We start from the raw sequence: 27,784 nt of genomic DNA on the forward strand, positions 1-27,784 counted from the left end.
TGCAGATGACGCTTATGTTTGTGGCATGGGGACATTTCAAACCTTCTGTGGTTCAGGATTCTATTGTGGGGCACGAGGTCTTGGAAGGTCTCCCCGTGAATGAAGAGTGGCACCCATGAGGTTTGAATTGTATTAGTTTCCTACTTCACTGTGATTGGTTTGCTTTGCAGCTCATTTTCCCAGCTCGCCAGTAAGAATTTAAAGGGTAAGAAGCATCTCTCACCCTTTGAATTTTCTAACATCTTGATTTGTATATATTTTTTTTCTTTTTTCAGTTTTAAAGTTGGCATACAAAATAATGAATTTCATACATGAAGAGTATTGTGCTTTGCTCATATTTACATTACTCTTTGTCATTCCCTTCATATATGTGTACATATGCATATAATTTAAGTAGTTTAGTAAAATATGAAATATTTTTAATATCTTTGAGAATTTCATACTTAATACACAGTATTTACACCTGCTGTTTTTTTTTGTGTGTGTGTAGGTGCAGTGAACTTTATTGATGGTAGTCAAGAGAGTGGTGCTCCCTGGGCCCCTCCTGTTATTCTGGGGTCTAGGATGGAAACTGTGAGGGGAGCTGCTCAGTGTCAAGGGCTGAGTTGGAACAGGAACTCCTCAGCAGCCAAGGGCCTCTCTCCTGCTCTCCTGCCCTTTCTCGGGTAGGTGGTCCAAGGCTTCTTACTCCCTAGAGACCATGGAGGCCATGAGGTCTACCACCTGGTTGCTGTAGCTGTATTCATTGTCATACCAGGAAATGAACAATGCCAGCCCCAGCATCAAAAGTGGAAGAGTGGGAGTCGCTGTTAAATTCGCAGGAGACAACCTGGTCCCCCGTGTAGCCCAGGATGCCCTTTAGTGGGCCTTCAGACATCAGCTTTACCACCTTTTTGATACCATCATACTTGGCAGGTTTCTCCAGTCTGCATGTCAGATCCATGATGGACATGCTGGGAGTAGGAACACGGAAGGCCATGCCAGTGAGCTTTCTGTTCAGCTCTAGGATGGCCTTGCCCACAGCCTCACCAGCACCAGTAGATGCAGAGATGATGTTCTGGGCAGCCCCATGGCCATCACGCCACAGCTTTCCAGAGGGGCCATCCACAGTCTTCTGGGTAGCAGTGATGGCGTGGACTGTGGACATGAATCCTTCTTCCACGATGCCAAAGTTGTCATGGATGATCTTGGCCACAGCTTTCCAGAGGGGCCATCCACAGTCTTATCTGAGTAACAGTGATGTCATGGACTGTGGTCATGAGTCCTTCTTTCACAATGCCAAAGTTGTCATGGATGACCTTGGACGGGAGGGGGGGGAGCTAAGCAGTTGGTGGTGCAGGAAGTGCTGCTGACAATCCTGAGTGAGTTGTCACACTTCTTATGGTTCACACCCACCACAAACATGGGGGCATCCACAGAAGGGGCAGAGATGATGACCCTTTTGACTCCACCCTTCAAGTTGGCCCCAGCCTTCTCCATGGTGGTGAAGATACCAGTAGACTCCACAGCATACTCGGCACGGGCATCACCCCATTTGATGTTAGCGGGCTCTAACTCCTGGAAGATGGCGATGGGCTTCCTGTTGATGCCAAGCTTCCTGTTCTCCGCCTTGACTGTGGCGCAGAACTTGCCATGGGTAGAGTCATACTGGAACATGTAGACCGTATAGAGGAGGTCATTGATGGCAACAATCTCCACTTTGCCAGATAAGAGCCAAGCCTTGGTAACCAGGTGCCCAATATGGCCAAATCCGTGTACTCCGACCTTCACCACCATGTGAAGGGACGAGGCTGGCACTGCATGAGGCGTGGCTGCCTCTGGAACAGGGAGGAGCAGAGAGCCTACACCTGCGTTATCACCACTCTGATTCCTCCTAACGCCCTCGCACCCCTTCTCCAATTAATGAACGACCTTCCCTATAATTACTTTGTACATTGTAACATATACAGGCATTTAAGTGCTGCTGGTGTTTAGGGCTGGCCACTAGGCAGTGGATAGGCTATGAGGGAGTTCATCAGTGGAGAAAACGGACTCTTTCTTCCTCGGTGGCCACTGGTTGCCTGTAGCTCTTCCTCTAGGGGTGGGGCCTTGTGATGTTTTACCCTATCCATGTTTCCATGTCAACTGGTACAGTCACTGTGCATGTCTTGTATGTATGCATTTTTCATCTAAATTCTGCATATGAGAGAAGAAGTCTCATATTTGAGTCTGGCTTTAAATCACGTTTTTGCTTCAGAAAATATCAATCTCTAAATAAAAATAAAACTAAGCCTGCCACCCCCCTCCGCTACCAAATCACCATTTTTCTTAGCAAAATTAAAAATCTAGTGCCAAACATTTTTCCTCTGCATTAGGACCGAAGCAACCCCAAGGGCACCAGAGATTTCAAGTGACATTTTAAACCCCCTGCTCCCCCCCCCCCCACATACCACCAAACAACAAAGCCACTTGGAACATTTCTATCCTCCTCGACTCCATGGCCCCCACGCATCTGTGACCTACCTGGGTCTGGCTATTCACTCAGCAAGTCTGATTGTTACTGAAGTAGACCTGCCGTCTCCCCACTTCCTGGCTGGGTTGAGAAAGGAAAGATGTCTTTCCACATTTCCTCTCCACTTGCATTAGAAAAAGCATTTCTTTTTTTAATGCAGTAGGGATTCACAGGGTTTCCTGCCTGGAGAAAGCCTGGGAGGTTATGCTACAAGGTTAAGAATAGACAGGACCTGACTGTAGTGAAACAGGTACTGCCGGGAACCACCTGGAAAGAGTTAGTCACACTGCAAACAAATGGCAGGTGGAGCGCCCCTCGCCCCCCCAGCTCACCTGCAGCAGGTGGACTCCAGGATTCCAGGAGAAAGATGAGGTCTTGCCCTGCCAGGCTTGGAAAGGCAGAACACACCAGAATGACTGGTCTGTGTTTTATTTGGAACAATTCTGTTACTACGTCATTGAAATGGACACTGCCAGGACTTGTATGTTGCATTAATCCAAGCAAGAAAAACCAAATAAGGGACTGGAGAGATGGCTCCTGGCTCAAGCGCACTTGCTTTTTCTGCAGAGGACTGGAATTAGTTCTCAGCACCTAAGCTGGGTGGCTCAGAACTGCTAGTAACTCCTGCTCTGGGGGGGATTGGATGACCTTTTCTGGCCTCTGAAAGCAGATACACATACACACACACACACACACACACACACACACACACACACCACACATGCACATGTTTACACACATGTAAACACATGGACCTACAGGTACATATACACACAATTCAAAGAGAGGAGCAACACACACACACACACACACACACACACACACACACACACACACGGGGGGGGGGGGGCACCCAAATAATACTATACAGTTTCTATCACAACATAGTTTCAACAACAACAAAAAAGCTAGGTAAACTTGAAGTTGGCTGAGGAGATTTATAAAACGCAAGTAGATATGAGCTGCTTTGAAAAAAAAGCATTAAAATATTTTTTATTTATTTATAGGGGCACCGTGACACACGTATGGAGGTCAGAGGACAATTTGTGCAATTTAGTTCTCTCTCCAACCTTGTGAGTCCTGGGGCTCAAACTCAGGATTGCCAAGTTTTACAGCAAGATTTTCCTGCCCTGAGCTATTGGGTTTTGGGGGTGTGGCTTCAAATCGGAGCACCTGTTGCTATGGCCTCTGTTTCCTAAAGCTGCAGGTGTAAGTGGTGCCCTTACCTATGGATATTTAGGCCATCGATGCTGGTCAGAAAGTGGAGAAGCCAATGTGAGCAAACATAGGCAGGACCAAAGGCAGCCTTTGAACAGAACTCTTGTGGGCTGGGTGATTTTATTTATTTATAAAATTATTTTATTTTATTTTATGTGTATTGGTGTTAGATCCTCTAGAATTGGAGTTACAGACAGTTGTGGGCTGCCAGGTGGCCACTAGGAATTGAACCTGGGCCCTCTGGAAGAGCAGTCAGTGCTCTTAACTGCTGAGCCATCTCTCCAACTTGGTCTTATTTCTTTATTTGAGAGTCACTTCAAGAATGCACAGGACTTAAATGTTTTTTTTTTTTCCCCAGAAGGAGAGGATGAACAGACTGGTTTTTGCGATGTTGAGAAAAGTTCTCTCTGGCTCTCTCTCTCTCTCACGGATTAACAGGAGGGAAGGTGAGCCATGACAAAGCGATAGTGCTTGTCAGTCTGAGACAGCTGAGAAATCTTTCCGTGTGAATCAACCACCACCAAACCTCTCAAAGTTACAGCTCTGCTGTGAAGGAATGCAAAAATGCAGCTGCCGGAAGCCCAGTCCTAGAGAGTCAAAAACCTGCTTCCCCAAGACAGGATGCATTTTCTTTCTGTTAGCGAACGTGAACACTTTGTCTGTCTGCTCATTGATGGAGGTGGTTTTGTGGCGGGGATCTTGAAGGTGGAATCCCTGTGTAGGGAGGGAAAAAAAATCCATGGATAATTTATGAACAAAGTAAGTTCTTCTCCTGGACCTCTCAGTCCCCTTGTGCCGCATCTGTCAGGATGAAACGTCTGGGTTTTTTGTTGTTGTTTTTGTTTTTTGAGACAAGGTTTCTCTGTGTAGCCTTCACTGTCCTGGACTCCCTTTGTAGACCAGGCTGGCCTCGAACTCACAGCGATCCACCTGCCTCTGCCTCCAGAGTGCTGGGATTAAAGGCGTGCACCACCATGCCCGGCACAGGAGGAAATATCTGTGAGTCACACCATCAGAGGGCAGACTTGAAGGTAAAAGCTTCCAGTGCCTTCTGCGCCTTTCTTCTGGGGAGAACCACTGCTTCTTCCTTCTCTTCCCCTTTGGCGGTGTCTCTGTTCTCCCTGCCTTTTGGTGTAGAAGGTTCTACAGAGCAAACAAATTGCAGAATCTGCCTGTGGGGGATGGTGTGGGTTCTGTGACTCAGGGTAACTCAATCCTGGTAAACAGACCCAACCCCAGCTCCACCACTTTCTAGCTGAGACCTTGGGCAGGCTGACTGCACTGATTGCCACTTCCTTCAGCTGTGTGAGAGCTATGACCTCATACCATGAGGTAGCTAGGAGAGCAGGACCTTAGCTGTGACTGGCCTGTGAGAAGGGTTCTATGTCCCCTCCCCCTCCCATCATCATCATCATCATCATCATCAGCAGCAGCAGCAGCATCATCATCATCATCAGCATCAGCAGCAGCAGCAGCAGCAGCAGGCTTTCAGTTGTTGTTTTCCATCCCACTTCCTGCTTTGTTTATTTCTAGACTCAGCCTTTGCCAAAGCATGTGACCATGATCTTGGTCACGGAAGAGTCTTCCCCTGAAGGAGAGGTCTCTCAAGCCGCAGTGCCCAGCCAGCTGAGGGCCTTCTGTGCATTCTGGGCCACACTACAACCCACTTTGTCTCTAACAGGACAGCTTCCTGAGCCCAGAGAGTCTTTAACAATCTGTCATCATATGGGCTCCTGATGACCTAAGAAGCCATGTGTCATATGAGCAATTTCTAGTTCTGCTATGAAAAACAACTATCATAAAAATAGCCCCAAATTAAAAAAAAAAAAAAAGGGAATATGACCATTACTATTTACTTTTCCCCCCTTTGGATTTGCTCTGTAGCCCAAAATGATCCTGATCATCTGAACACTCCATTTCCTGAGTGCTGAGATTGTAGCGGGGAGGTGGGGTTCACTTGTAATCTCACACATGGTAGTGTGCAGTGCTGGGGACCAAACCCAGGGATTCATGCATCCTAGGTGTGCTGGCTAAGATTTTTTTTTTCCAACTTGACACAAGCTAGAGTCATTATGTTAAGAGGAAACCTCAAGTAAGAGGCTGCCTCCCTCAGACTGGCTTGTGGTCAGGTCTGTGGGGGCATCTTCTTGATTAATGGTTTGCTGTGGGAAGGTCCAGCCTATTGTTGGTGGTGCCATCCCTGGGCAGATAGTCCTGGGTGGTATAAAAAGCAGACTGAGGAAGCCATGGAAGGTGATCCAGGAGGCAGCACTCCTCTCTGGCCTTTGCTTCCTTCCATTCCTGCCTCCAGGTTCCTGCCCAGACTTTCCTGGATGGCGGACTACAAGCCGTAAACTGAAATAAACCCGTAAGCTGAAATAAACCGTTCCTCCCCTAGTCGCTTTGGGCCATGGTGTTTATCACAGAGGTAGAAAGCAAACTAGAACATGAGACAGTCTACCAACCGAACTATACTTCCCCCTCTGCGCTTTACATCTATTAGTAATGGCATCTGTATGGCCACTGTTACTCTGACACCCTCAGCATTGTAAGAAGTGGGCACGGGCACTGCCTTTAGCTCTTCCGCTGTTGCTCTTATTTAGGCCTAACGTGTGTAACTCAGAGCTGAGGGGTTTTAATGATTATTGGTGACACTATTAAAGTTCACCAAAAAACCCAAAAAGTTTGGCATGATAGTTCCTTGTTAGGATTAGAGAATCGTGAACCTCAGAAGCTGGGCCTCATGATACCTGAGAGGTGGGCAGGAGGGTGGTGACTGCAAGGCCTTGGGGATGGGGGTGGGGCGACAGAGTGAGCCAAAGGCAGCCTGAGTAACTTAGGGAGGAAGTTATGTACATACTACGAGGCTGGGAGTGTAGCTCTGTATATATCTGTCCCCGGCAAGGCCCCAGGTTCAATCCCCAGTGCTGCAAAATAAATGGATCGATAGGCGAGACTCCTTCCCCAGGCTCCCAGGGGAAAAGGAGTGACAGCTGAGAATCCCTTATCTGAAATGCTTTGGGACCAGATGTGTTTTGGATTTCAGTTTTTCTTTTCTTTCAGATATTAGGATACTTGCATATATCACATAGCGAGATCTCTGGCAGAAGGGTCCCAGATCCAAACACAAAATCCAGGTACTGATAACCCATAGTTTGAGGGTATTTTATATATTTTTAAATAGTCTTTTGCATGAAACACATTTTCCTGGTATGGCATTATATTGGTGCTCAAAAACTGTCGGGGTGTAGAGTGTTTGAGAGGTGGGGTTTTTGGGTTAGGGTTGCTCTCCCTGACTCTCTCCCCCCACATCCCTCCCCACCTGGTATGGAAGCCATCCTGTCCCTCAACACATTTATATGTTTAGTTGTTTGATCTGCACTTGAAAGAACTGAGATGAGTGAGTGACGTGAAATGAAACCAATTTGAACACATTTGAGAGATTGTAGAAAATTGTTCTGAGATGCCAAGTGCAATCTTTCCTTCTTGCTTTCCAGTGGGCATTAATGGCGAAGGCTAAATTCTGCCTCCAGTTACATAAATACATTTGGGGAGGGAGGGAGGGTAAGAGGTGATTGAGGGAGGGGGAGGGGGAGGGGGGGAGAGACAGAGGAGACATATGAACACCATTGAAGGACCATAGCCAAATTCTAAGATAGAATATAATTACATACTAGGTACCACATTCTGAAATAGCATGTAATATGCCAAATAGAGGTTTACTTCCTCTTTTTTCCCCCCCTTAGAAGAGCCCCACCCAGCCACTGAAAAGAGTGGAAGCAAAACAACTGAGGTTGGATTTAGCCTCCTTTGTAGCTAGCCCACAGACCTGTAAACCCACTCTTAATTTGGTGCATACCGACGAGCCTTCGGTGTATTTTAGGACAGAGCAGAAATAACCCAGCCTTAGACAAAAACAGGAGGTTCCTGAGGACTTCAATTTGAGCCAGTTCATTAAAGGCAAGTCGAGCATGGGAAGGAATGTGTGGCAAGTGTGTGTGATTTGGGAGACGCATGTGGTGATTAGGTCTTACACGTTTCCTACACCCATCCTGCAATGGGAAAGCCCAGGTGTCCTGAGCAGATGGCTGCCCCGAGAGAGCGCTCAGATCCCACAGGGTGGAATGGACCAATCTCCCCCTCCCCACCCTCCCACCCCACCCCCACCAAACCTTCTGACAACACAACACGCTGTCCCTGCAAAGTTCACGCACAATCAAGTTTAAAAAGATTCATGAAAATAATCGCATAATGTTAAGATAGGTTCATGGTTCTGTGTTGGCTGTATCCATAGCTACACTCGGCCACACGAGGCAGGTTGGGTGCTGGTTCCCAGTATCAACACAACTGCCCTCAGTGAGTGATCTACATACACTTTGACTCTATGGGACCAAGTGAACAGTTAGTTACTCAAACCATGAAATTGATTCTTTTCTTTTTAAGACAAAGTCCCTCGACCAACCCAGGGAGACCTTAACTCACGCCCCTTTCCTCTCCCTCTGCTTCTCAAACGCTGGAATTATAGAGGCATACCTCTGTGCCTACTTGCAAGTGAGTTGTTTAAAGGCATGAGCCTCCGTGCCCAGCACTACAAGTGATTTTTAAGCCACAACTTTAAAGCCTTTGTGGGAAAAGGCAAAGAACAAATTAAAAACCATTGCACAGCTGGGCATATGCATTTAGCCCTAGCACTCAGTAGGCAGATGTGGATGGATCTCTTTGAGTTTGAGGCCAGCCTGGTCTACATAGTGAGCTCTAGGTCAGCCATGTTTACATAGAGACACCCTGAAAAGAAAGAAAAGAAAGCCATTGCTGTTCCCTTTGAAGTTGTTACTGAGGGCCTGTGTTTAGCTATCAACAGCACTCTGCATATCTGAGGGTAACCCTATTACATTCCATGCAGCCCCATTGGCGAGTGGTGATGAACACGGTTGGTACCAGTACATTTGGCTCTAGGAATCGTCACAAGCTGCCTGGACTATGTCTGGCAGTCTGGTGGTCAAGGTAGGTGGCACTGGATTTCAGGAACTGCAGGGCAAGGCTCTGTCCTTGGCCTTCAGAGGTTGTGGAGAGGAAGTGACATGAATGACAATGGCAGTGCGGAGGAGCTGGGCTGAGGGAAATGTCCTAAAACTGAGTGATGGTTATGGCTGCAAATCTACCATAAGCCATTAACAGTACACTTAAAACAGGTTGAATTTTATGCTTTGTAAATTGCCGCTCAGTGATTTCTTAAAAACATACGAAAAAAACCCCAAACAAACAATACTATGTGAGTTCAGAGATTCTAATTTCTAAATTAAAACTGTGATCTTTACTGTCCTTCTAGGAAATAAAATTAAAGCAAGGCAGAGGTGGGGGCAAGAATGGGGGTGGGGGTGGGGGCTGGGGTCGGGGTTAAGAAGTGGCTCCTGCTATGGGTAGTTCCTCAGGTCCTTGGGTCTGGCTTTGAGAGGAAGCTATTGCAGGTCTCCAAGTATTCCAATGGCATGGGCTGATGCTCATCTTAAAGACAAAAGGCAGGAAGATGACAAAACCAGACATGACAAGGAGGAGGCCAGATAAACATTAAAGGATATTGTGGTGGGTAGTCATGGGCAGAAATGGTGGCATTTGGAACCGTGGCGGAGGCCGCAGGACAAAGGGTGGCACAAGTTCACGTGTTCTTGGGTGAGCTTGGCAGAGTTCGGCAGCCGAAGCGTTGTGGGAGAGGAAGCGGTCAGGGAAGGGCTTGATCAGAAGATGGGGGTGGGGGTGTGGGTGGGCAGACACATGATGCACGTCTGTGGATGTGCTGGATTATCGATGCCTGCGTGACATCCAGATGACAGTAACCAATACGAGGGTGCACCTCATCCTGGCATTCTGGCGAGACTCCTGGCTACAAGGCATTTATTTGTAAGAAGTTGTGGTTAAAAACGGGAAGCTCCAGCAAGCGATGAGGAACTTGTGTACCAGAGAAGGGGCAAGTTAAGAGAGCTGAGGGCGGGGGCCCTGGAGCATCAGCAATTAAAGGAGAGAGGAGGAGGCAGAAACGAAAAATGGAGGTTGACACGAGGGAGACAGTAAGTCAGGAGACGGAGAGGAGAGGACAGGAAAAGCAGCCTTCAGGAGACAAGCCTGGGACGTATCACTGACTGTGGCTACCGACTTCCGACTTCCGCAGTGGGAGAAGGAAGTGGAGACTTCAAAACGAACCAAGAAGGAAGTGGAGACAGAAGTGAGGCTGGCCGGCTGCAGACGGCTGAGGCAGACAGGAAGAGGCCAGGGATGCTGCTGGGGGAGGAAAAGGCTCTGCTCGTCAGCACATTTGAACTCAGCACATTTTTTAGACTGTGCCAATGAGAGGAGAAGGTTGGGCAGAGAGTACAGCTCCAATGGAAGAGGGCTTGGTTTACCTCAGGAGGCCTTGGGTCCTGTCTCCAGCACGATGATAGATAGATAAGTCTGTATGTGGAATATGAATAATTACATACACAAGTAAATAAAGGGGGGAGAGAGGGAGGAGAGAGGGGGGAGGGAGAAAGAGAGAGAGAGGGGTGTCAAAAGTAAATAAAATAGAGAGAGGGAGGTCACAATACAGACAGCGGAGTCACTGGCAGGACAAGGGTCACTCTGTCCTGTGAGATTGGAGGTCTGGAAGGCTGGGAGGCCGAGGATGGCAGGGGAGGAGGTTGACAGGGCTCCCCCACTGCTGGCTCGGGGTTTTGTTTGAAAGGAGATTGGAAGTGTGGAGTCGGAGGGGTAAAGGCTGGGAAGAGCTGATGGACAGTGAGTATGCTGAAGGGGGTCCCTCCTTGTCCACTGACACTCCTCTCCATCCATCACCCGTTCAGCTTCCAGCTTCCGGGTTGGACCACTCTTGCCACCTCTGCGCCTATGAACTCAGGGTCAATTCACCATAACCTCTTTTTCTCTTTCTTTCTTTTCTTTTCTTTCTTTCTTTCCTGTTTTTTTTTGAGACAGGGTTTCTCTGTGTAGCCTTGGCTGTCCTGGACTCACTTTGTAGACCAGGCTGGCCTTGAACTCACAAAGATCCACCTGTCTCTGCCTCCCAAGTGCTGGGATTAAAGGTGTGCACCACCACGCCCAGCTTCATAACCTCTTTCTTAAATGTCAAACATACTTTCAAAATCTTGCTTTTTCTCTTGCTGCTTCCAGTCCTTTCCCCTCACAGCCGCCAAAGTGATTTTTAAAAGGTGGGAAGGGGAGCCTAAACCATATCTTGTCTCTTTCCTTGAAAACTACCCAGTAATTCTCAGTGTGATGAGATTCACCTTTATAAGGACCAGTCTGATCCGGTTTGATAGAACTCTTTTACCTCCTTGTGTTAGCCAGTTTCCCTTGGCTCCAGGGCGATCCCGTTTCAGGGCCTTTGCACTGACTTTCACTCTGCTTGCGAATGGCTTGGTGAGCTCTTTCCCACCATTTACTTCCACAGACACGCGGCTCTTCCTCAGAGCCCTTCTCTGCTTGTCTCAAGGAGCACGGCCCCTTCTCCTTATTTGGCCGCTGCTGTTGTTTTCATATATTCATCAGCAACTGCCTTAGTCAGTTTCCTATGACTGTTAACAATTATCTGAGGTAAGTCAGCTTATAGACAGGGAAAGTTTGCTTTGGCTCATAGCCTTGGAAGTTTGGTCATCAGATGCCATGATGAAATGGCCCTGTTGCTTTCGGCCTGAGGTGCTACAGGACAGTGTGGCAACAGCATCCATTTTGCCTCAGAGTAGCCAAGGAGTTAAAGGGAGGGAGAGGTTGGATTCCTACAGTTCCCTTCTGCAGCAATCTCCAAAGACCTAGAACCTTCATTAGGCTCTGCCCCTTAAAGTGTCTCCCCATAGTGCCAAGTAGCCTCTAACACATGGGCTTATGAGGGAACATTCTAGAGCTACACTAGAGCAGTAACTAAAGTCAGTCCACACTGGATGCACATTTTCTACTTCCCAAACTTAGAATAATAATGCTCAAAGAACAAGGACTTTGTTCAGCACATAGTAGGCACTTAGTAGATTAAATATTGGTCGAATGCCCACACAAAGCACAACTGGCAATGTTTAAGGCTGATGTGAGTTTAGAAAAATAAAGCTGCAACAGATCCTGGACCCATGGATGTATGATTTTCTTCACCAGGGACCACTGATAAGATGATTTCCATACATACTCATTGTAGAAACAGTATTAAACAAGCATTTCCACATACCGGCCGTGTGGCGCAGGCATCTTTGTGAAAATCGAATGATTCCCTGAGTAGCCCGTCTGTGTGTTGACATTCTTACTCAGTTTTTGGACATTTCCTCCCCTTTGTAATCGTCTTGGGTGTGGACTGGCCACTGTGGGAAGAAACCGCTGGTCCTTTCCAGCCCCAGAGCGGAGCAGCGGTGTTCAGGTAAAGTCAGGCTACTGAGTCGGGTCTGGTTTCCTTGGTGACCCACAAGGCTCAGTTCTATCTGTAATTGCTAAGGAGAAAAACCTGATAGCCGAGCTGTGTTTTCCTTAGGGAGGGACTGCTTTCTCAGCTCCACGGAGGTTGAGGATATGTCTCCTTGACTTGGCGAGGGCTGCTTCTCAAGGTGGGGGGGGGAGTTGAGTGACACCTCCTAAATGCTCCAAGAATCCCACAACCCAGTCCAGCAAGTCATTCCTATCCCAGCCCCCAGCCCCCCAGGTAATTGCATCATGACCCCCCCTCCCCCCCCCCCAGCTCCCGATAAGTTTTGTTTTTGCATGCAAACATGGTAGCCACGGAGACCAGAAGTTTGCTTGTTGTAGAGTGTGCTAACCACCTTTCTTCTGGCACCCATGACAACAGAAGGGCATGCTATCTTGTTAAGGGTAGGATGACTCAGTTAATTTAACCCTTTAAGGTCTTTTTGCTTCTCAGTTAGCCAAACTTGAACCCTAATATCACTTATTGTCAAGGGTCTCGGGCCAAACACTGCATTAAACATTTGTGTGGCTGCATGAATGTGTGTATGGTATAAATGTGTGTGTGCGCGCGCGCGTGCGTGTGCACAGGCGCACACATCCAGGCACACGTGTGTGGGACAGTGGAAGATGTTGGATGTCCTGCTATCTCATTCTTTACCTTATTCCCTTGAGACAGGATCCTTCATTTAATTTGGAGCTCGGCTGGTGGCCAGCAGACCCCAGTAACCCTCCATCTCTGCCCCACAGAGCACGGAGCTAACCCACGCGCATGGCCGTGCTTAGCGGTTTTTTTTTGGGGGGGGGGCTTGTAGGAGCTGTGAACTCAGGTCCCTATGTTTGTGCAGCAAATGCTCTTATGCATAGCCCCAGCCCTAGCACCAAATATTTTCTCAATATTTTAATAGTTTGCTCAGCAACACTTCACTGACTGAGCCATCTCCCGGGCCCTACCTTTGAGTTTTTAAACAATGTAGCTTGGAGGATGGGCTGTGGTAAAACGTGGAATTAGGACCGCCACTGGGATAAAACGCTCGGTTCACTTTTGTGACAGTGTTGTAAGTTGGTATTACCATTGGCTTTCTGTAGTCATTAAGTGAGTGGTGGGTTGTGTATGTGTGTGTGTGTGTGTGTGTGTGTGTGTGTGTGTGTGTGTGTGTGTGTATGTGTGTGTCGGGGGGTGTTTATAACCAATGCTGACTTCTGATTCTATCACTCCAAGAGAGCAGGTGAGGCGACCCCTGCTTTCTGTAATTACCTGATATTCAGAATCCACCTTGTGCTGCATGTCCCGCAGATACTGAACATCGCTGACGAACTTCTGCCTGTCCCTTGCTTCGTGCATCATGGTTCTTAGTTCCCGACCTACGTAGGAGAGGAAAATAAGCATAGTGTGACAGGTGCTTTTGTGGTTCACCATATTTGGATTTATTTTGAGTATAATTGCGTGCATTCTTTTATCAATCTATTCCCCCATTGTTTGAAAGGTACAGCCATCCCCTTTTTGTCTTAGTGTCAAAGTCCTTTTAGCCTTTCTGTTCCTGGTATAAATAATGCAGTCACATTCACCAGCTGGCTCTAGTGATCCTCTCCTGGCTATTCACAGGAGTCAGGTTGGCAGACACCTAGTTGGGAAGCAGTTCTGTGCCATGGCAGAGAAGAAAACAAGAGCCTGGACAGACCGGCAGTGGCCACACTTACATGGCCTGGGTTGCTTAAATTCATGTATGCAACTATTGTCCTTAATCCAACCCAGACACTGCCAGCTGCTGGGTACAGCAGCCTGTCAAGCAGACACGGCCCCGCCTTTGTGTTGCCTACAGTCTAGGGGGAAAACCAACGCTAGACAATTCAACGCTAACTGCCACTACAGAGCCGGGTATGGCTTCTTTGAAAGAATGGTATTGTAAGGGAGCACAGTCCGTCTGGAAGGGGTCAGGCCGTGACACGGGGTTTGATAAATTGTGAGTTAGGCAAGGGGTCAACACTGACATGGGGTTTGATAAATCGTGAGTTAGGGAAGAGTTGGGAGAGGAGAGCAGGTGCTTTGGAGTATGAAGGAGCAAGTGAGCAACAGGAGGAGGGCAGGGCACCTGGGACAGATGGTGGGGAGCAGCAGCAGCAGCAGCATGATGGGGCGGGGGCTGCCAGAGATCAGCTCATTTGGAGCCCTGTAGGTCATGATGAAAAGCCACAGGGAGCTACTGATAGGCTCCAACCTGGGGAATAAATGTTTGCATGGCACGTGTGTGTGTGTGTGTGTGTGTGTGTGTGTGTGTGTGTGTGTGTGTGTTAGGACTGGCACATACATGCACATGTGAGCACATAGGCCAGAGTTTGACATCAGGCAATTTTTCTTACTCTTCGATTTAGTTACTTATGTATGTATGTATGTATGTATGTATGTATGTATGTATGTATGAGACAGGGTATCTTACTGAGCCTAGAGCTTACTGATTCTGCTGGCCAGAATTTCTCTGGGTCCTCCTGTCTCTTCTTGCTCAGCTTTTTAAATGGGTGATGAGGGGGAACCTTGAACTCAAGTCCTAATGTTTACCCAGCAACACTTCATGGACTGAGTCATCTCCCAGCCCTTTACATTTGTGGAAAAGGCTCCTAAAGTTGTAGTATGGCGGCTGGGGTGCGGTGAAACACGGAGCTGTGGACCAGCACTGGGATGTGAGATGAGACGGTAACAATGCTTGGATAGCAAATATGTGAGGAGGAAGAAGAGGAAGAAAAGGAGGACAATGGGACAGGGGCAGTCACAGCTCCCATGGACCAGCCTGTGGAAGTGCTGGGTGCTGCCCTGAGCATCCACATATATTATGGTAACTCATTTCGCCTTCATAACAAAATGTTGTAAGGCAGACATTGTAGTTTCTGGTACAGAAAATGACCTGACTACAGCTTCAAGAACGTTTAACAAAAAAGGGAGAGTTCTGACCACCAGGAGACACATGGGCAAGATACAACCGAGGTTTTTCATCAGTCACGTCCTGTCTAACGCTTTGCCCACCTGGAATCGGGAAGGGCAGTTCTGTGAGAAAAGGACGTGGAGCGTGAAGTGTCTACAGTGCTGCAGACGGAGATGTGAAGCCAGCAGTTAGGCGCAGCGCAGTGGGCTGTTGGATAGGTAAAGATCTGTGTGGATTGGTACCATGTTGAAGCAGAATGGGTGCTGAGCAGAGAAAACGAACAGGGGACAAAACCACTAACAAAGAAAATGTAAGGAAAAGACAGTTGAAGAGGAGCTCTGCAAAGGACCCCAGAGGCAGGAGGAAAGCCCGGCGGGTGCCATTCCGTTGATGCTGAGGTGCTGTATCCAAGAGGAAGCTGTTAACACCCCTGGCAAGAGCAATTACTGGGCCAACAAGGCTGAAGTAACATTGTTCTATCAAACAGGTGGTAAAGACATGTTTTGACTTTAAGAGATTAGGCTGGACTGGAGAGATGGTCCAGTGGTTAAGAGCGCTGACTGCTCTTCCAAAGGACCCAGGTTCAATTCCCAGCACCCACATGTCAGCTGACAACTGTCTGTAACTCCAAGAGTGACACTTTCACACAGGCATACATGCGAGCCAAATACCAATGCACATAAAATAGAAATAAATAATGAAGAATAAAAAAGAGAGAGAGATTAGGCTTTGGCTGGTGTGGCCTAATTTGTGACCATAATGTCATAGCTCACAGTTCTAAAGTAGCACAGGATGCTTTGAGACCACCAGAGCATCAGTGATCAAGAGGATCACAGAAGCCCTCTCCCCCTTCCATGGATCGGAACGCATCTCTTTAATGACTGCAGCATGCTCTCAGCCTTTCAGAAATGGCAGGGGAGACAGCCACCAACCAGACCCTCAGGTGTGTGTGCTCCGAGGCTTGCTTTCCCTCCTCTGCTTTATTCAGTGTGTGTGGATATTGACAGGCAGCTTGTCTCCGACTCATGGTGACCCAGTATCTGGCCTGGGAGTTATGAAATCTTGCAAGGTTTATCATGTACCTCTGAACAGCATGGGGAGTTTGCTGGTCCCAAGGGTGGTGGGGGCGGCAGGGTGTTTTCATTCAAGATAGACAGTAGGTCTTTGAGAGTCAGGGTCTGAAACCACAATATATAGTTCCATAGTTTGTTTTTTTTTTTTGTTTTTTGTTTTGTTTGTGTTTTGTTTGTGTTTTTCAAGACAGAGTTTCTCTGTGTAGCCCTGGCTGTCCTGGACTCACTTTGTAGACAAGGCTGGCCTTGAACTGACAGTGATCCACCTGCCTCTGCCTCCTGAGTGCTGGGATTAAAGGCGTGCGCCACCACCGCCCAGCTAGTTCCATAGTTTGTAAAACATCTAACTAGGGCCATGTTTCCCCCCTTTTAAAACTATCCAGCAACAGCCGGGCATGATGGCAATCACCCATAATCCCGGCACTCAGGGAGGCAGAGACAGGCAGATCTCTGTGAGTTCGAGGCCAGCCTGGTCTACAAAGCGGGTCCAGGACAGCCAGGGCTACACAGAGAAAACCCTGTCTCAAAAACCAACAATCAAAAAACAGAACAAAAAACAAAACAAAACAAAACAAAAAAACCAAAGCTATCCAATAATTCTCCTCATGATAGAATCAAGTTGACACACCAACCTTTGCCCTATAAGACACAACCTGACCCAGCTCTATGGAAGCCTTTCACCACCCACATGCCAGCCACCCACGCTTTGCTATGTTCCCCCAACTGCCTGGGGGAGGGGCGGTCCTGAACTCACTTGCTTTCACTTGGCTCAGGATGGCTGGGTGAGTGCTTTCCCATCTTGCACTTCCCACAGACACTGCTCTACCCTCATTGTTTTTTCTTCATATGTTTATCAGGAACTGTGTTAGTCAGTTTTCCATGACTGTAGCAAACACCTTAAGGCAAGTCAGCTTAAGGATGGCGAGGATGTGTTTGTGCACATGTCTAAGCATGTTGATAGATATTCACGAACTATATTTTAAAATACCACTTAACTTTTCGTATAAGTTTGTACCTGCATAGAACGAAGTCTGTTCCCCTTTTCAGAAAACGATGGGGTTAAAAACCCAAAAGATGGACCCCCTGCTTGCTCCTGTTAGGAAGAGAAGCCTGTCTGAATATTAATCAGGCAGAGGACATCAGGATTCATAATGAGACTATGTTAATGGCCGCGAAAGGGCACAGCCCACGGTCCAGCACAGCCCATAGTCCAGCGGGATGAAACATTGTAGGTACACAGGTAACACAGCGAAGAAGCCAGTTACTCTATCATGGCTTCAGGGTGGTGTAATTTAAGGAAGGCTCTTAGTCAGAAGGCGTGAAATAACCTGGCCTGAAGAGGCAGGAGACAGCACCACTGAAAGACTCACCAAGTATTCACTGATTTCACAATTGGGTGCAAAACAAAGGACTTTAACATGGCCCACGAAAATCTCCCCCACCCACCACAAGCTCCCCATTACAAGATATTGCACTGTATAATAAGCATTTAAAACACCAAAGTACCACAGGCGTTTCTTATTTAAACATATCAAGACCCTATTAGGTTAACCCATCACTTTCCTTGGTTTCTGTCCTATTAAGAGACCAAGGAGACAGTAGATTATCTCAGGTTAGGGAAATAGTCTCCACATGAGCTTAAAAACCAACCAGAATGAGTAAGAAGAAATAACTATATGGGGATAAATCCACAGGAAACAATGCTTAATTCTCAGAGTTCCTTCTTGTGGGCCCACTCAACCAGATGGCCATTTGAAGTCAGGTGCGGGAGCGCTGTGTCGGGGGGCAGAAAATGAAATGTGGGCAAGGCGTGAATCTAAAATAGCAGCCCGAATTGTCCTCCTTTCTCACCTTTGAACTATTTCTCGATCTGAAATTCACGCATGATCACACGTGCTTCTGTTGCGAGGCACTGGTGACAAAGCACTAGACCACGTTCGTGTTTTAGAAGCCAGCGTAAGAAGCCATGCTGAGGAGAGGGAGAGGGTCAGGGACGAGGCGGTGTGTGAGGCAGGGAGAGCAAGCAAGGGATTCTGCCGGACCCCAGAATTCCACACATCTGTGAAATTTCAATGAGGAATATTCTAAGAACTCTGTGACATATGAGTTCCTCTCTAGTGTACATTTCCAGGGAATTCAGTCTGAGACACCTGACCAAGGAGAACAGGATTTGATGGCAGAATACATTTCTTTCTGTTCTGTAAAAATATCTGTGTGTGCATATAAATGCATATGTACATTCATGTGTATATGTTATCTCCTTTTCTATGACCATATTTTTTTCAAAAACTTATCGGAAAGGGGTGCTTTTAAAATAAGCTAGCTTGCCATTTTTCTGGCTATGCTCTTTGTGAATTATCACTAAAAGGACAGTCTTGATTTTGGCGAATAAGCAAAATGTAAATTTAACCTCTTTAGAATGAAGTTCCATTTGAAACAAAGTTTAAGTAGCTCTGTTACTACCTGACAATCAGGTTTATAATTCCTCCGTTTCTACAATTGGGCGCTTGGAAGAGGCTTTTCAGAAGACTTTAATCCAACCTTGTCCACAATGAATTAATTACAGGATTTGTTTCAATTTTAGTTTGGAAGAAAATTTTATAGAGTTAAAAAAAACCCTCACTTTATAAATCTGTGTTGAGTATAAGTTTAGTGACAGCGATTTTATATTTCAGCGGCTGAGGGCTTGAGGCGGGGGGGGGGGTGTGGGAGTGGGGGGGCTGACTTCCAATTTAACTTAGGAAATCCAGGTGGGGGTGGAGGTGGGCTCGAGAAACCTAGCTAACACTTAGAAAGTATTGTAATTGAAAAAGTGGGTGGGAACGCCACAACTTTGATAAGCGATTGGGTTCTAGCATTAATTAACACCATCGTTTTCACACCCAAACGCCATTCCTAAACTTGTAGAGCAATGGCACAGAGAAGGCACGTAGCTCGTGTGTGTGTGTGTGTGTGTGTGTGTGTGTGTGTGTGTGTGTGTGTCCCCGGGAGTGGGGGCGACGAGGGGGGCGGTAACTGCCAGTATGCAAAATCGACTAGACTCCCCTTAAATCTGTTCGTTCCTTTGAGGCAGAAACAAACTGAAGGTGAGATCAGCTAGAGGAAGGGGGGCTCTAAGAGGCCTGATTTTCCTGCAGAGTCTTTTTAAGTTTAAAAGGTAAGGTTTATCCTCGGTTCTGGGAAGGCTGGGGCGGGCGCCGCCGTTACCTTCAGATCAGCGCTTACGCCCCTTGCCAAGGGCTAAAGAGGCCGCGGGGCGGAGCAGGTGGGCAAACCCACAGCAGAGTAGCCGCCCATCAATCGTGCGTGGGGCCGGTCCTGGGCTCCTCTTCCTCTCCTACGCCACACTTTTCCCCTCCCTCTAGCGGCCCCTCCTCCTACTCCTCCCAGGAGGCAGCTGTCCGCGGCAGCCTCCGGCCTTGCTCTGGGTGGAGACGGTGGGGGCGGCTGCCTGGCGTCCTCTAGTTTCCTTGGCAACCGGGCCTCCCTCCTCTCGCGGAGCCTGTACCGCTAGGCGCGAGCGAGCGTGGATCATGGGGGCGGGGCGGGGCTGTGGCCCGGGGGTCCTGAGCCCACACGTGGGCAGCCCCGCCGGTTGCCGTGGGAACGAGAAGGGGACACAGCTGGGAAAGGAGAGCCGTGATGGCGGCTGGCTTGGAAGAGATGCTCTAGGAATAGGCAGGCTGATTTTTGTCTGTGTTCACGCCCAGACTCAGTGCTGTTTCTTACAAGGAGATTAGAGAATGAGAGGAAGATTCTTAGTTAAATAAAATAGCAGAGGCAGTACATGGAAAGGAGAAAAGACTGCACTTTTCGAGATGGTTGGTGTGCAAGGATCTAGCAACATGTTCCAATCCAACATAAGAGAAGAAATAAATGATTAAGGGAGGCACCCGATCAGCTTCAGAACAGAGACCCGGATGCTGGCCTCTTAGTTAGCAGTTGTCATTTCTGCCTTCTCCAGGAAAGAGGTGCTTGGAGGGTTAGACCAGTGCCCACCAGGTCCTTTAGTTCACTATCCTTGGGCTGGCTTTGTTTGTTTATTTGTTTTGTTTCTCTCTAAGGTTCTAATAGGAAGCCTTGGCTCTTCTTTTTCTTTTGCATACTTAGGTTCTCAGTAACTTGCTGGCTGATGTCACTCACCTAAGGGCATTTTAGACTGGGTGGAGAGCAAGGAAGATAGACAATAGAAATTCTTGGAACTTCCCCAAGTGTCCCAGCGTCTCCGAGTGTCTAGGATCCGGGGGAATCCCATGCAGCCCCTGTAAGCCCACATTCAGGTGCTGGCTTTCCTTGGCAGTATGGCACCCTTTCTATTCTTATCATCATCACCCTAATTTGGTTCTCCATGGTCTCTGAAGTGGATTAATTATGGACCTTGCAAGGACACCCTGAGCCCCTGTGGGCTGTACCCAGCCCCTCCCACCCCCCCATTCCCCCACCCTCACCCCCTATCCCCCCACCCCCCACCACATAAGCAGCAGAGGTCCAATGTCTTAGTCACCAGAGGCACTTTCAGACTCCTCGATGCCTAAGAAGTGAGCCCCAGACTATGGGCTGTGACTGTCCCTATTTGTTCCCCAGGGTTTGCTTTCTTGGTTTTTGTCCTTGAGTCATCCCTTACTAGATGGGGCCCTATAACATACTGAACCCTCCTTTTTACCTTCACACCAGTTCTAAGATGTATCTTGAACAACACTAGACTCTAGACAAAATATGCTTCGGGGAAGTCTTTGTTTTGGGCTCCTTTCTCATCCGACCTTCATGTCTCTCCCTTTCTAAACCATACTCTATTATTTTTTTTAAAAGATTTTTATTAGTCTTTTTTTAAAAATTGGATGTGTGAGAGGGCAAGCATGGCACAGTGCATGCAAGAAGAGGTCAGAGGGCAGTTTTGGAGTCTGTTCTCTCCTACCATGTGGGTCCCAGGGACCAAGCTGAGGTTGTCAGCCTTGGTGGCAGATATTTTCACCTCCTGAGGCATCTTGCAATACCACTTTCTTGTCTTGTTCTCAGCTGGCTAACAAATATTGCCTATGAAACCATTAACTGGTAGGGACATAACATGGACCCTCTTCCCACGGCCTTGGCCTTTCAAAGGGGTAAGATTAAGGATGCCAAGTTCGAGACACTCTCTGGGGATGTAGCTCAGAGCTTGCTTGGCATGCAGAAGGCTCTGAATTTGACCCCCAGCACTACATAAAGTAGGCATGATGACACATGCCTTAAATCCCAGTTCTTAGAGGAAGTAAAGGCCTGAGACTAGTGAAACCTTATGCTGTCAGGGGGCTGGGGCTGGGAGTGGGGGTGGTGCTGGGGGTGTGGCCGGGGGCGGGGAACCAAAGCTCTGTAGTAGGAAATGATAGGTAGGAAGCTTGTTCTGATAGGCGGAGGACCTACCTTAAAAATGACAAAGGTAATGGCAATTAGTGGTAATTGTTATTACTGACCAACAGAGGAGGGCATAGAAGCCTAAGTGAGATAGTTGAACAGAAATGACACAGCCAAGGAAGCAAGACTCCCATTCCCAACTGTTTGATGTTACCTATTAGCAAGAAAAGAAAAAAAGAACCCCCCCCACAAGGCACATATTATATATGGATGTTTGATTTTCTATTTTAAGAGCTTGAGAAAAAAATTACTTTGTACCCCAAAGTAGTGTTTAAGTGAGGAAAGACAAAACATTGACTGGTAGTTTTGTTTTTCAAGGCTTATTTTACTACTATAACACAAGCTAGTGTAAATTTTAAGTACTTTAACATTTCTGAAATAGCAAGGCTGGAGAAGTTACTCATCTCAGCTTGAAACTTTCCCACATTTCAGGAACATTTGTTGTTGTTGTTGTTTTGTGCTTTGGGGGGATGGGCAGGGTGTCATCACTGCATTGCTCAAGCTGACCTCAAGCTCGTCCTACCTCTGCCTCCCCAAGGCTGGGGCTACAGGCACCAACATGCCTGGTCCTTTCTAGCATGGCTTTTGAAAGTTATATTCCATTAAAGAAAGCATCATGCCCTTGAGAGAAAGAGAAAGTGACAGTGCCAAAGGTCAGCTCATAAAAAAGCTGCAGAGCAATTCCGCCATCAGCGCTTCGTGAGTGAACTTAACCTTGACACGTGAATTACAAAGTGGATCAGTTCGAGCACTAAGAAGCAGTGCACTAGTAAAGAGAGACATGAAATCAGGGAGACAAAACAATGTCCGCAGAAGGAAGCATGCTAGTCTCCATTTTTTATTACCTTTTTTTTTTTTTTGCACCTTGTCCCTGGTAAATAATGAGTAAAGAAGAATAAAAAAGAAAAAGGCTTCTTCAGTAGGCATGGGTTCTAGTCCTTGTGATAACTCGTGTTTGCAAATAAGCCGCAAGAAATTCTTTACTTGAATCTAAGAGTTCTGCAAAGGGCAGCTTGAAGTGTAATGCTTCAGGTGAAGCCTGGGGAGTTTTAACAACAACAACAACAACCACAACCAACATAAAGTATTCAATCCCGTGCAAAACGTAAACTGTTGGGAAGATCTAGCTCTACTAAGACTGTGATGCTCAGGTTCTCATGGAGACTTGCCACAGGTTGAGTAGCCAACACACACACACACACACACACACACACACACACGCACACGGGAGAGAGAGAGACAGAGAGACAGAGAGAGAGTGAGAGAGAGACAGAGACAGAGAGTGTGAGGGGGAGAGAGAGAGAGAGAGAGAGAGAGAGAGAGAGGGAGGGAGGGAGGGAGGGAGGGAGGGAGGGAGGGAGAGAGAGAGGAGAGAGTCTACTGCCTAATTAGGTCCTTGTCAGCATACAATCAGGGGCTCCTACAGGGTACAGAGCTTCATGCCAAGTGGCCTCCCTTGAAACAGCTCAGACAGGGGCATTTTGCCTTGAGCCTCCCATGACTAATGAGTCCCTGTTCTCATCAGCTGAGGTCATTGTGTTGGTGTTGCTTTCATTCATGCCTGGCATGAACTATGCTTGTTTGTTTGTTAGGGGGAAAAAAATTCTAGCCTGGGTGTGGAGGTGTACTCTTGCACTCCCAGCACCCTGGAGGTGGGCGCAGGAAGACAGTGAGACTCAAGGCCAGCCTGGGATGCGTAATGAGACCCTGTCTCAAAAAACTAAACAAACAGGGGCCTGCAGAGATGGCTCAATGGTTAAGAGAAGTTGCTGCTCTTCCAGAGGGCCCTAGTTCAGTTGCTTTTTTTTTTTTTTTAACCCCAGCTTTTCAAGACAAGGTCTCTCTGCATTGCCCTGGATATCCTGGACTTGCTCTGTAGACCAGGCTGGTTTCAAACTCACAGATCTCTGCCTGCCTCAGCCTTCCAAGTGCTGGGATTAAAGGCGTGTGTCACTGCTGCCACTACCACTGCCACCAGGTCCCAGTTCAGTTCTTGATACTCTTGTCAGGCAGCTCGCAACTACCATTAACCCCAGCTCCAGGGACTTGACACTGTCTTCTGCATATAAAGATGCCCACAAACACATGACACGCATACACACAGATACAGATAAAATTTAAAATGTAATTACAATTATAAAACTAAGCAAGGGGGGGAAAAGCCTTTTGGGAGCTTTCCTGAGAAGGGGACTATGGGCACATTAGGCCTTTAGAATTCCTTGGGAATTGATCTGATTAATTTAAAAACTGTTTTTACACTTTTTGTTACGCTCTGTGTGCTGGAGAGCACGTACCATGCTGCATGTGAGGAGACTGGTGGACAACTTGGGGGGAATTGGTTCTTTTCCTCCATTATGTGAGTGCCAAGGACCAAACTTCGGTCATCAGGTGTGGTGGCTTTGCCAGCTGAACCGTCCTACCAGCCCCTGAATAATTTTAAAGCTAACTAATGACTAAGTAGGTTGTGGGCTGTTGTGAAATTCTGCGTCCACCCCACAGTCATGTCTCATTAGGCAGGGATGCCGTTGTGGCAATCTGTTACCGCCATCCATTAAACGTAGAGGTATGAGTGCCACTCGGACAATTAGAGGGGGCTGGGTGCAGAGACGGCCCAGCTGGTAAGCTGATTTGTGCAACAAGCGTGAGGGCCGGAGTTAGGACCCCAGTCCTCATGTCCAAAGCTAGGTGTGCTCAGATGCCTCTGTAACCTAGCAGGATTGGAAGGGAGAGGGTGTGGGGACAAGTGGATGACCAGAACTCACTGGCCAGCCAGTCTAGCCAGTCTCTGAACTCTGGGTTCAGTGTGACATCCTGCCTTGAAAGATATGGTGATGGAGTGATCAAGGCAGATACATAACATCTGCCTATGACCTTGACATCTGTGAGCATATACCTGCATGTGTACCAGCATTTGCACACTCACACACACACACACACACACACACACACACACTCACACACGTACACAATACACACAAACAATCACAGATGCAAACACACGAGTAGAGTGCTTAAATAGGTCATTGAAAGACTCAGAGTTTGCTTCTTGGTTCCATAGGACCAAGAACACATCTGTGGCCGGGTGTGGTGGCGCACGCCTTTGATCCCAGCACTTGGGAGGCAGAGGCAGGAGGATCACTGTCTGTTCAAAGCCAACTTGGTCGACAAAGTGAATCCAGGACAGCCAAAAAAAAAAAAAAAAAAAAGAACTCTGGTTCAGCATGACTTAGGTGCTGGTTCAAACTTCTAGAATCTGACACTGGGCAGTTTATTTTAGACATATTTAAGCACAGTACAGTTTTGAGAAAAAAGTTTCTGGATAACAATGATCCCATGTGCGTAACAAAGCTTAAGGCTTTGTTACAAAGTACATGTGACCTCTTCTATGAAGATTAGCTCTGTAACTCCAGGATCAGGTGTTGTCTCAGTCATATAGATAAGGTAGAGGTCACCAAGCTAAAAAGTACGGGTGACATCTCCCTTAAAGATGTGTTCTAGTGACTGAGAAACCATGCTCAAAATAAAGGAGGAAGTGTCTGGGATCCACGTAACAGTCTGGGGGACTCCAGTGAGGCCTGGCCCTATAGACAGCACCACTCCCAGCCTTCTGGACTGGAATCAGGTTCTCTTCCATTGAAGACACAAGCCTGCCTGTTTAACATTCCTGCTTTCCCCAGTGCTTATCTGTAGCAAGGGCCTTGTGCCCTCTACACATCTGTGCGAGGATGCATGCAGAGGTACAGTTAGTTACGTGTGTGTGTGTGTGTGTGTGTGTGTGTGTGTGTGTGTGTGTGTGTGTGTATGTGAGAGAGAGAGAGAGAGAGAGAGAGAGAGAGAGAGAGAGAGAGAGAGAGAGAGAGAGAGAGAATAACTTCCGGTGTCATTCCTCAGGTGCCATCTACATTTCATTTGAGACCATGTCTCCCACTGGCCTAGAACTTTGCCAAGTAGGTGAGGCTAGCTAGCCAGTAAGCTCCGGGGATTTGGCAGTCTTCTCCCAAGTCACCTTTGCTGGGATGACAATTAATGACCACTGTGACTTTTGTCACTGGGATGACAAGATGGACCGCTGTGCTGCTTTTCATATGTGTTCTGGAGAACTGAACTCAGATCCTCACAAGCGTGAAGCTAGCACTTTATTGACAGAGCTATCTCCCCAGCCCCAGAAATCCTTTCTCCCCGCCCCCACCCCCAATTAAGAGTCAATCATTTTAGGAATTGACCCACGTAAGCATGCGAGGTGCTCACTCCCCAGGAGACTGAACTGAAGATCAGAAGGCTTGGTGCATATTCAATTAGATGTAAGGAAATTGTGTGTTCTTAAAGGGTTTATCCAGGGGCGCGAGGAGACCTTGAGGAATAAGCTCCTCCTACCCAGGGAGATTGCCACCTGATAACTGATTGGTCCGTTCCTCTCCAGAGCTTTCCGGGAACTTTAGGACACAGTGCTTCAGTTCTGGCTCAGCCTCACAGGGGCATTTCTCTCCCAGCTTTTTTCTGTCAGAAGCATAGTATGGCTTCAAGAAGACTGAGGTTTACATTCCTAGCTGTGGCATTTGCTGAGTGATAACAAATAGCTTTTATCACTCTTCAAGCTTCAAGATCCCCGTGGTTAGGAGAAAAATAACCCAGGCTTCCTCAACAGCGTGCTGTGAGAAGGAATGAGATGCCGAAGGCCCAGCTCCTAAGTTACTGCCCAGTACAGGGTGCCTATGGCCATTGGTGACATCACATGTGTCCATTTCATTCTCCCTGAAGGCTGAGGACACCCAAAGGTACATCACCCACAACTTCAAAGAAAACCTTCAAAGGCTCATTATGTCTTTAAAACATCACTATTATCTCTGAGGCTTAAGCTTTAGGCTGCATTTCAGAGACCCTTTTATTATGACCTCATCTCTAATGGGGAGGGTGGATCTTGTTTGAGGCTTGCAGCCATCCATGAACGATATGAAATTTAGTAATGCCGCTTGGGTTTTCAAAGATCAGATGTTCCCGATCCAATTCTTCTGTGGAATAAAGTGGACTCTGTTAGGGACTGGCAGACTCCCTACAATTAATTTCTTAACAAAGCATGTCCTTTAGAAGGGCTCTTAGAATTTTTCTCTGTTGGAATCGTAGCTGGTCTGTTGTGCTGTCTTACAAAGAGGGGATAGATTCGTTAGCGGGCTTAGAGCCCCTAGTGCTGAACTGCTTCTCGGAAGTTCATCAACCTTTTATTGCTTTTTATCTATTTTGGAAGATTTGGAGTATTCAGAACCTTTCATTATGGCAATTAATGCCTCTGATGTAGGATAGGAAGAACTCTGAAAACATATATTGCTTTTTTTAAAAAAAATTATTTCTGAAGAATCGTTCCCAAAGAAAAGAATTTGACTTCTGTCCAGAAGGAATATCTGATTTTCTTGGCCTTTGGATAAACTCAGGCCATACATACTTACCCAAGAGTGCAAGTTGCGGGCTGATCGGCAAGCCCTGCCCTGTGTAAGGCTGAGCCCTCAGAAGCTACGGGAGCAGCAGGGATCCCACATGGGAATAACAGTGTAGATTAGCAGTAGACTGCTTGCCCAGTGCGTGCAAGGTCCTGGGTTCTATCTCCAGAGCTGTGGGAAAGAAAGAAAAGAAAGAATACCATGTGAGTATTAAATATGTTTCTGGACAAATAAGTGCTCAGGCCAAACAAAGCAAACCAACAAAAGAGACGCTTATCAAGAAGGCAGGGAACACAAGGGCCAAGCACATCCTGGCTGTGGTGAGCTATACTATGGGATTTTAATTGGGCAAAAGTGCGGAACAAGTGAAGAAAACCAGAGCTGCAAAAATCAGACAGGGCAGAGGAGAGGGCGGGACAGCCTTATTTCTAAGCACTTGTCTTGAGATGCTTGCTTCATGGAGCTTTAGCTCTGTGGTGTGCCCTCCACTCTCCCAGGGATAGCGTGGGGGAACACTCGGATGATATTCACCTCTGACGTAAAGCACCTCTAGCACTTGGCATCCTGTCTTTTTATTACCATTATTTTTATTTTATGGCATATAAATATAAATATTTATATTTTATGCATGTATGAATGTGATGCATATTCTTGTGTGTGTGACTGTAATGTGCCATGGCTCGTGTGTGGAGGATGAAGGACAATCCCGGGAAGTGGTCCTCACATTCCGTCTTGTTTGAAGCTGGGTCTCTTGTTCACTTCTTAGTATACCAGGCGCAAGGGTTTCTGTAGCGCCTAGGCTGGAGCAAGGGTTTTTCAAGCATCCCCCCCCAT

General features: G+C 47.3%; 3 protein-coding genes across 8 annotated transcripts in view; all 3 read right to left on the reverse strand.

The window, feature by feature from the left end:
- Positions 1-19,629, reverse strand: part of MARCHF10 (membrane associated ring-CH-type finger 10) — a 98,758-nt gene extending 79,129 nt beyond the window's left edge. The window contains exons 1-3 of one of the 4 annotated variants that reach the window (XM_084748514.1): positions 19,335-19,628; positions 17,143-17,220; positions 13,395-13,501 (exon numbers count right to left, since the gene is read on the reverse strand). In XM_084748514.1, the coding sequence (XP_084604640.1) occupies positions 13,395-13,484 (90 nt within the window). In that variant the 5' untranslated portion in view covers positions 13,485-13,501; positions 17,143-17,220; positions 19,335-19,628. Of the gene's footprint in view, positions 1-13,394; positions 13,502-17,142; positions 17,221-17,978; positions 18,158-19,334 lie in introns of those variants that run through there. The other 3 variants (XM_084748515.1, XM_084748517.1, XM_084748516.1) reach the window with 3 other exon arrangements.
- On the reverse strand, positions 749-1,656 carry LOC311578609 (glyceraldehyde-3-phosphate dehydrogenase-like; the record flags this gene model as incomplete). Its single annotated transcript, XM_084748573.1, has 2 exons — positions 749-1,186; positions 1,306-1,656. 2 exons carry the CDS (start codon positions 1,654-1,656, stop codon positions 749-751), a joined length of 789 nt encoding a protein of 262 aa, XP_084604699.1.
- Positions 19,630-26,964: 7,335 nt separating the features above from the next.
- LOC311578616 (uncharacterized protein) overlaps positions 26,965-27,784 on the reverse strand; it is a gene marked incomplete at its 5' end in the record, with an annotated part of 123,957 nt that continues 123,137 nt past the window's right edge. For all 3 annotated transcript variants that reach the window (XR_014772903.1, XR_014772904.1, XM_084748583.1), the window contains one exon: positions 26,965-27,121. The remainder of the gene's footprint in view (positions 27,122-27,784) is intronic.

This window comes from Acomys minous, assembly GCF_964271855.1.
Source record: "Acomys minous genome assembly, chromosome: 12".
Lineage (NCBI taxonomy): Eukaryota > Metazoa > Chordata > Mammalia > Rodentia > Muridae > Acomys > Acomys minous.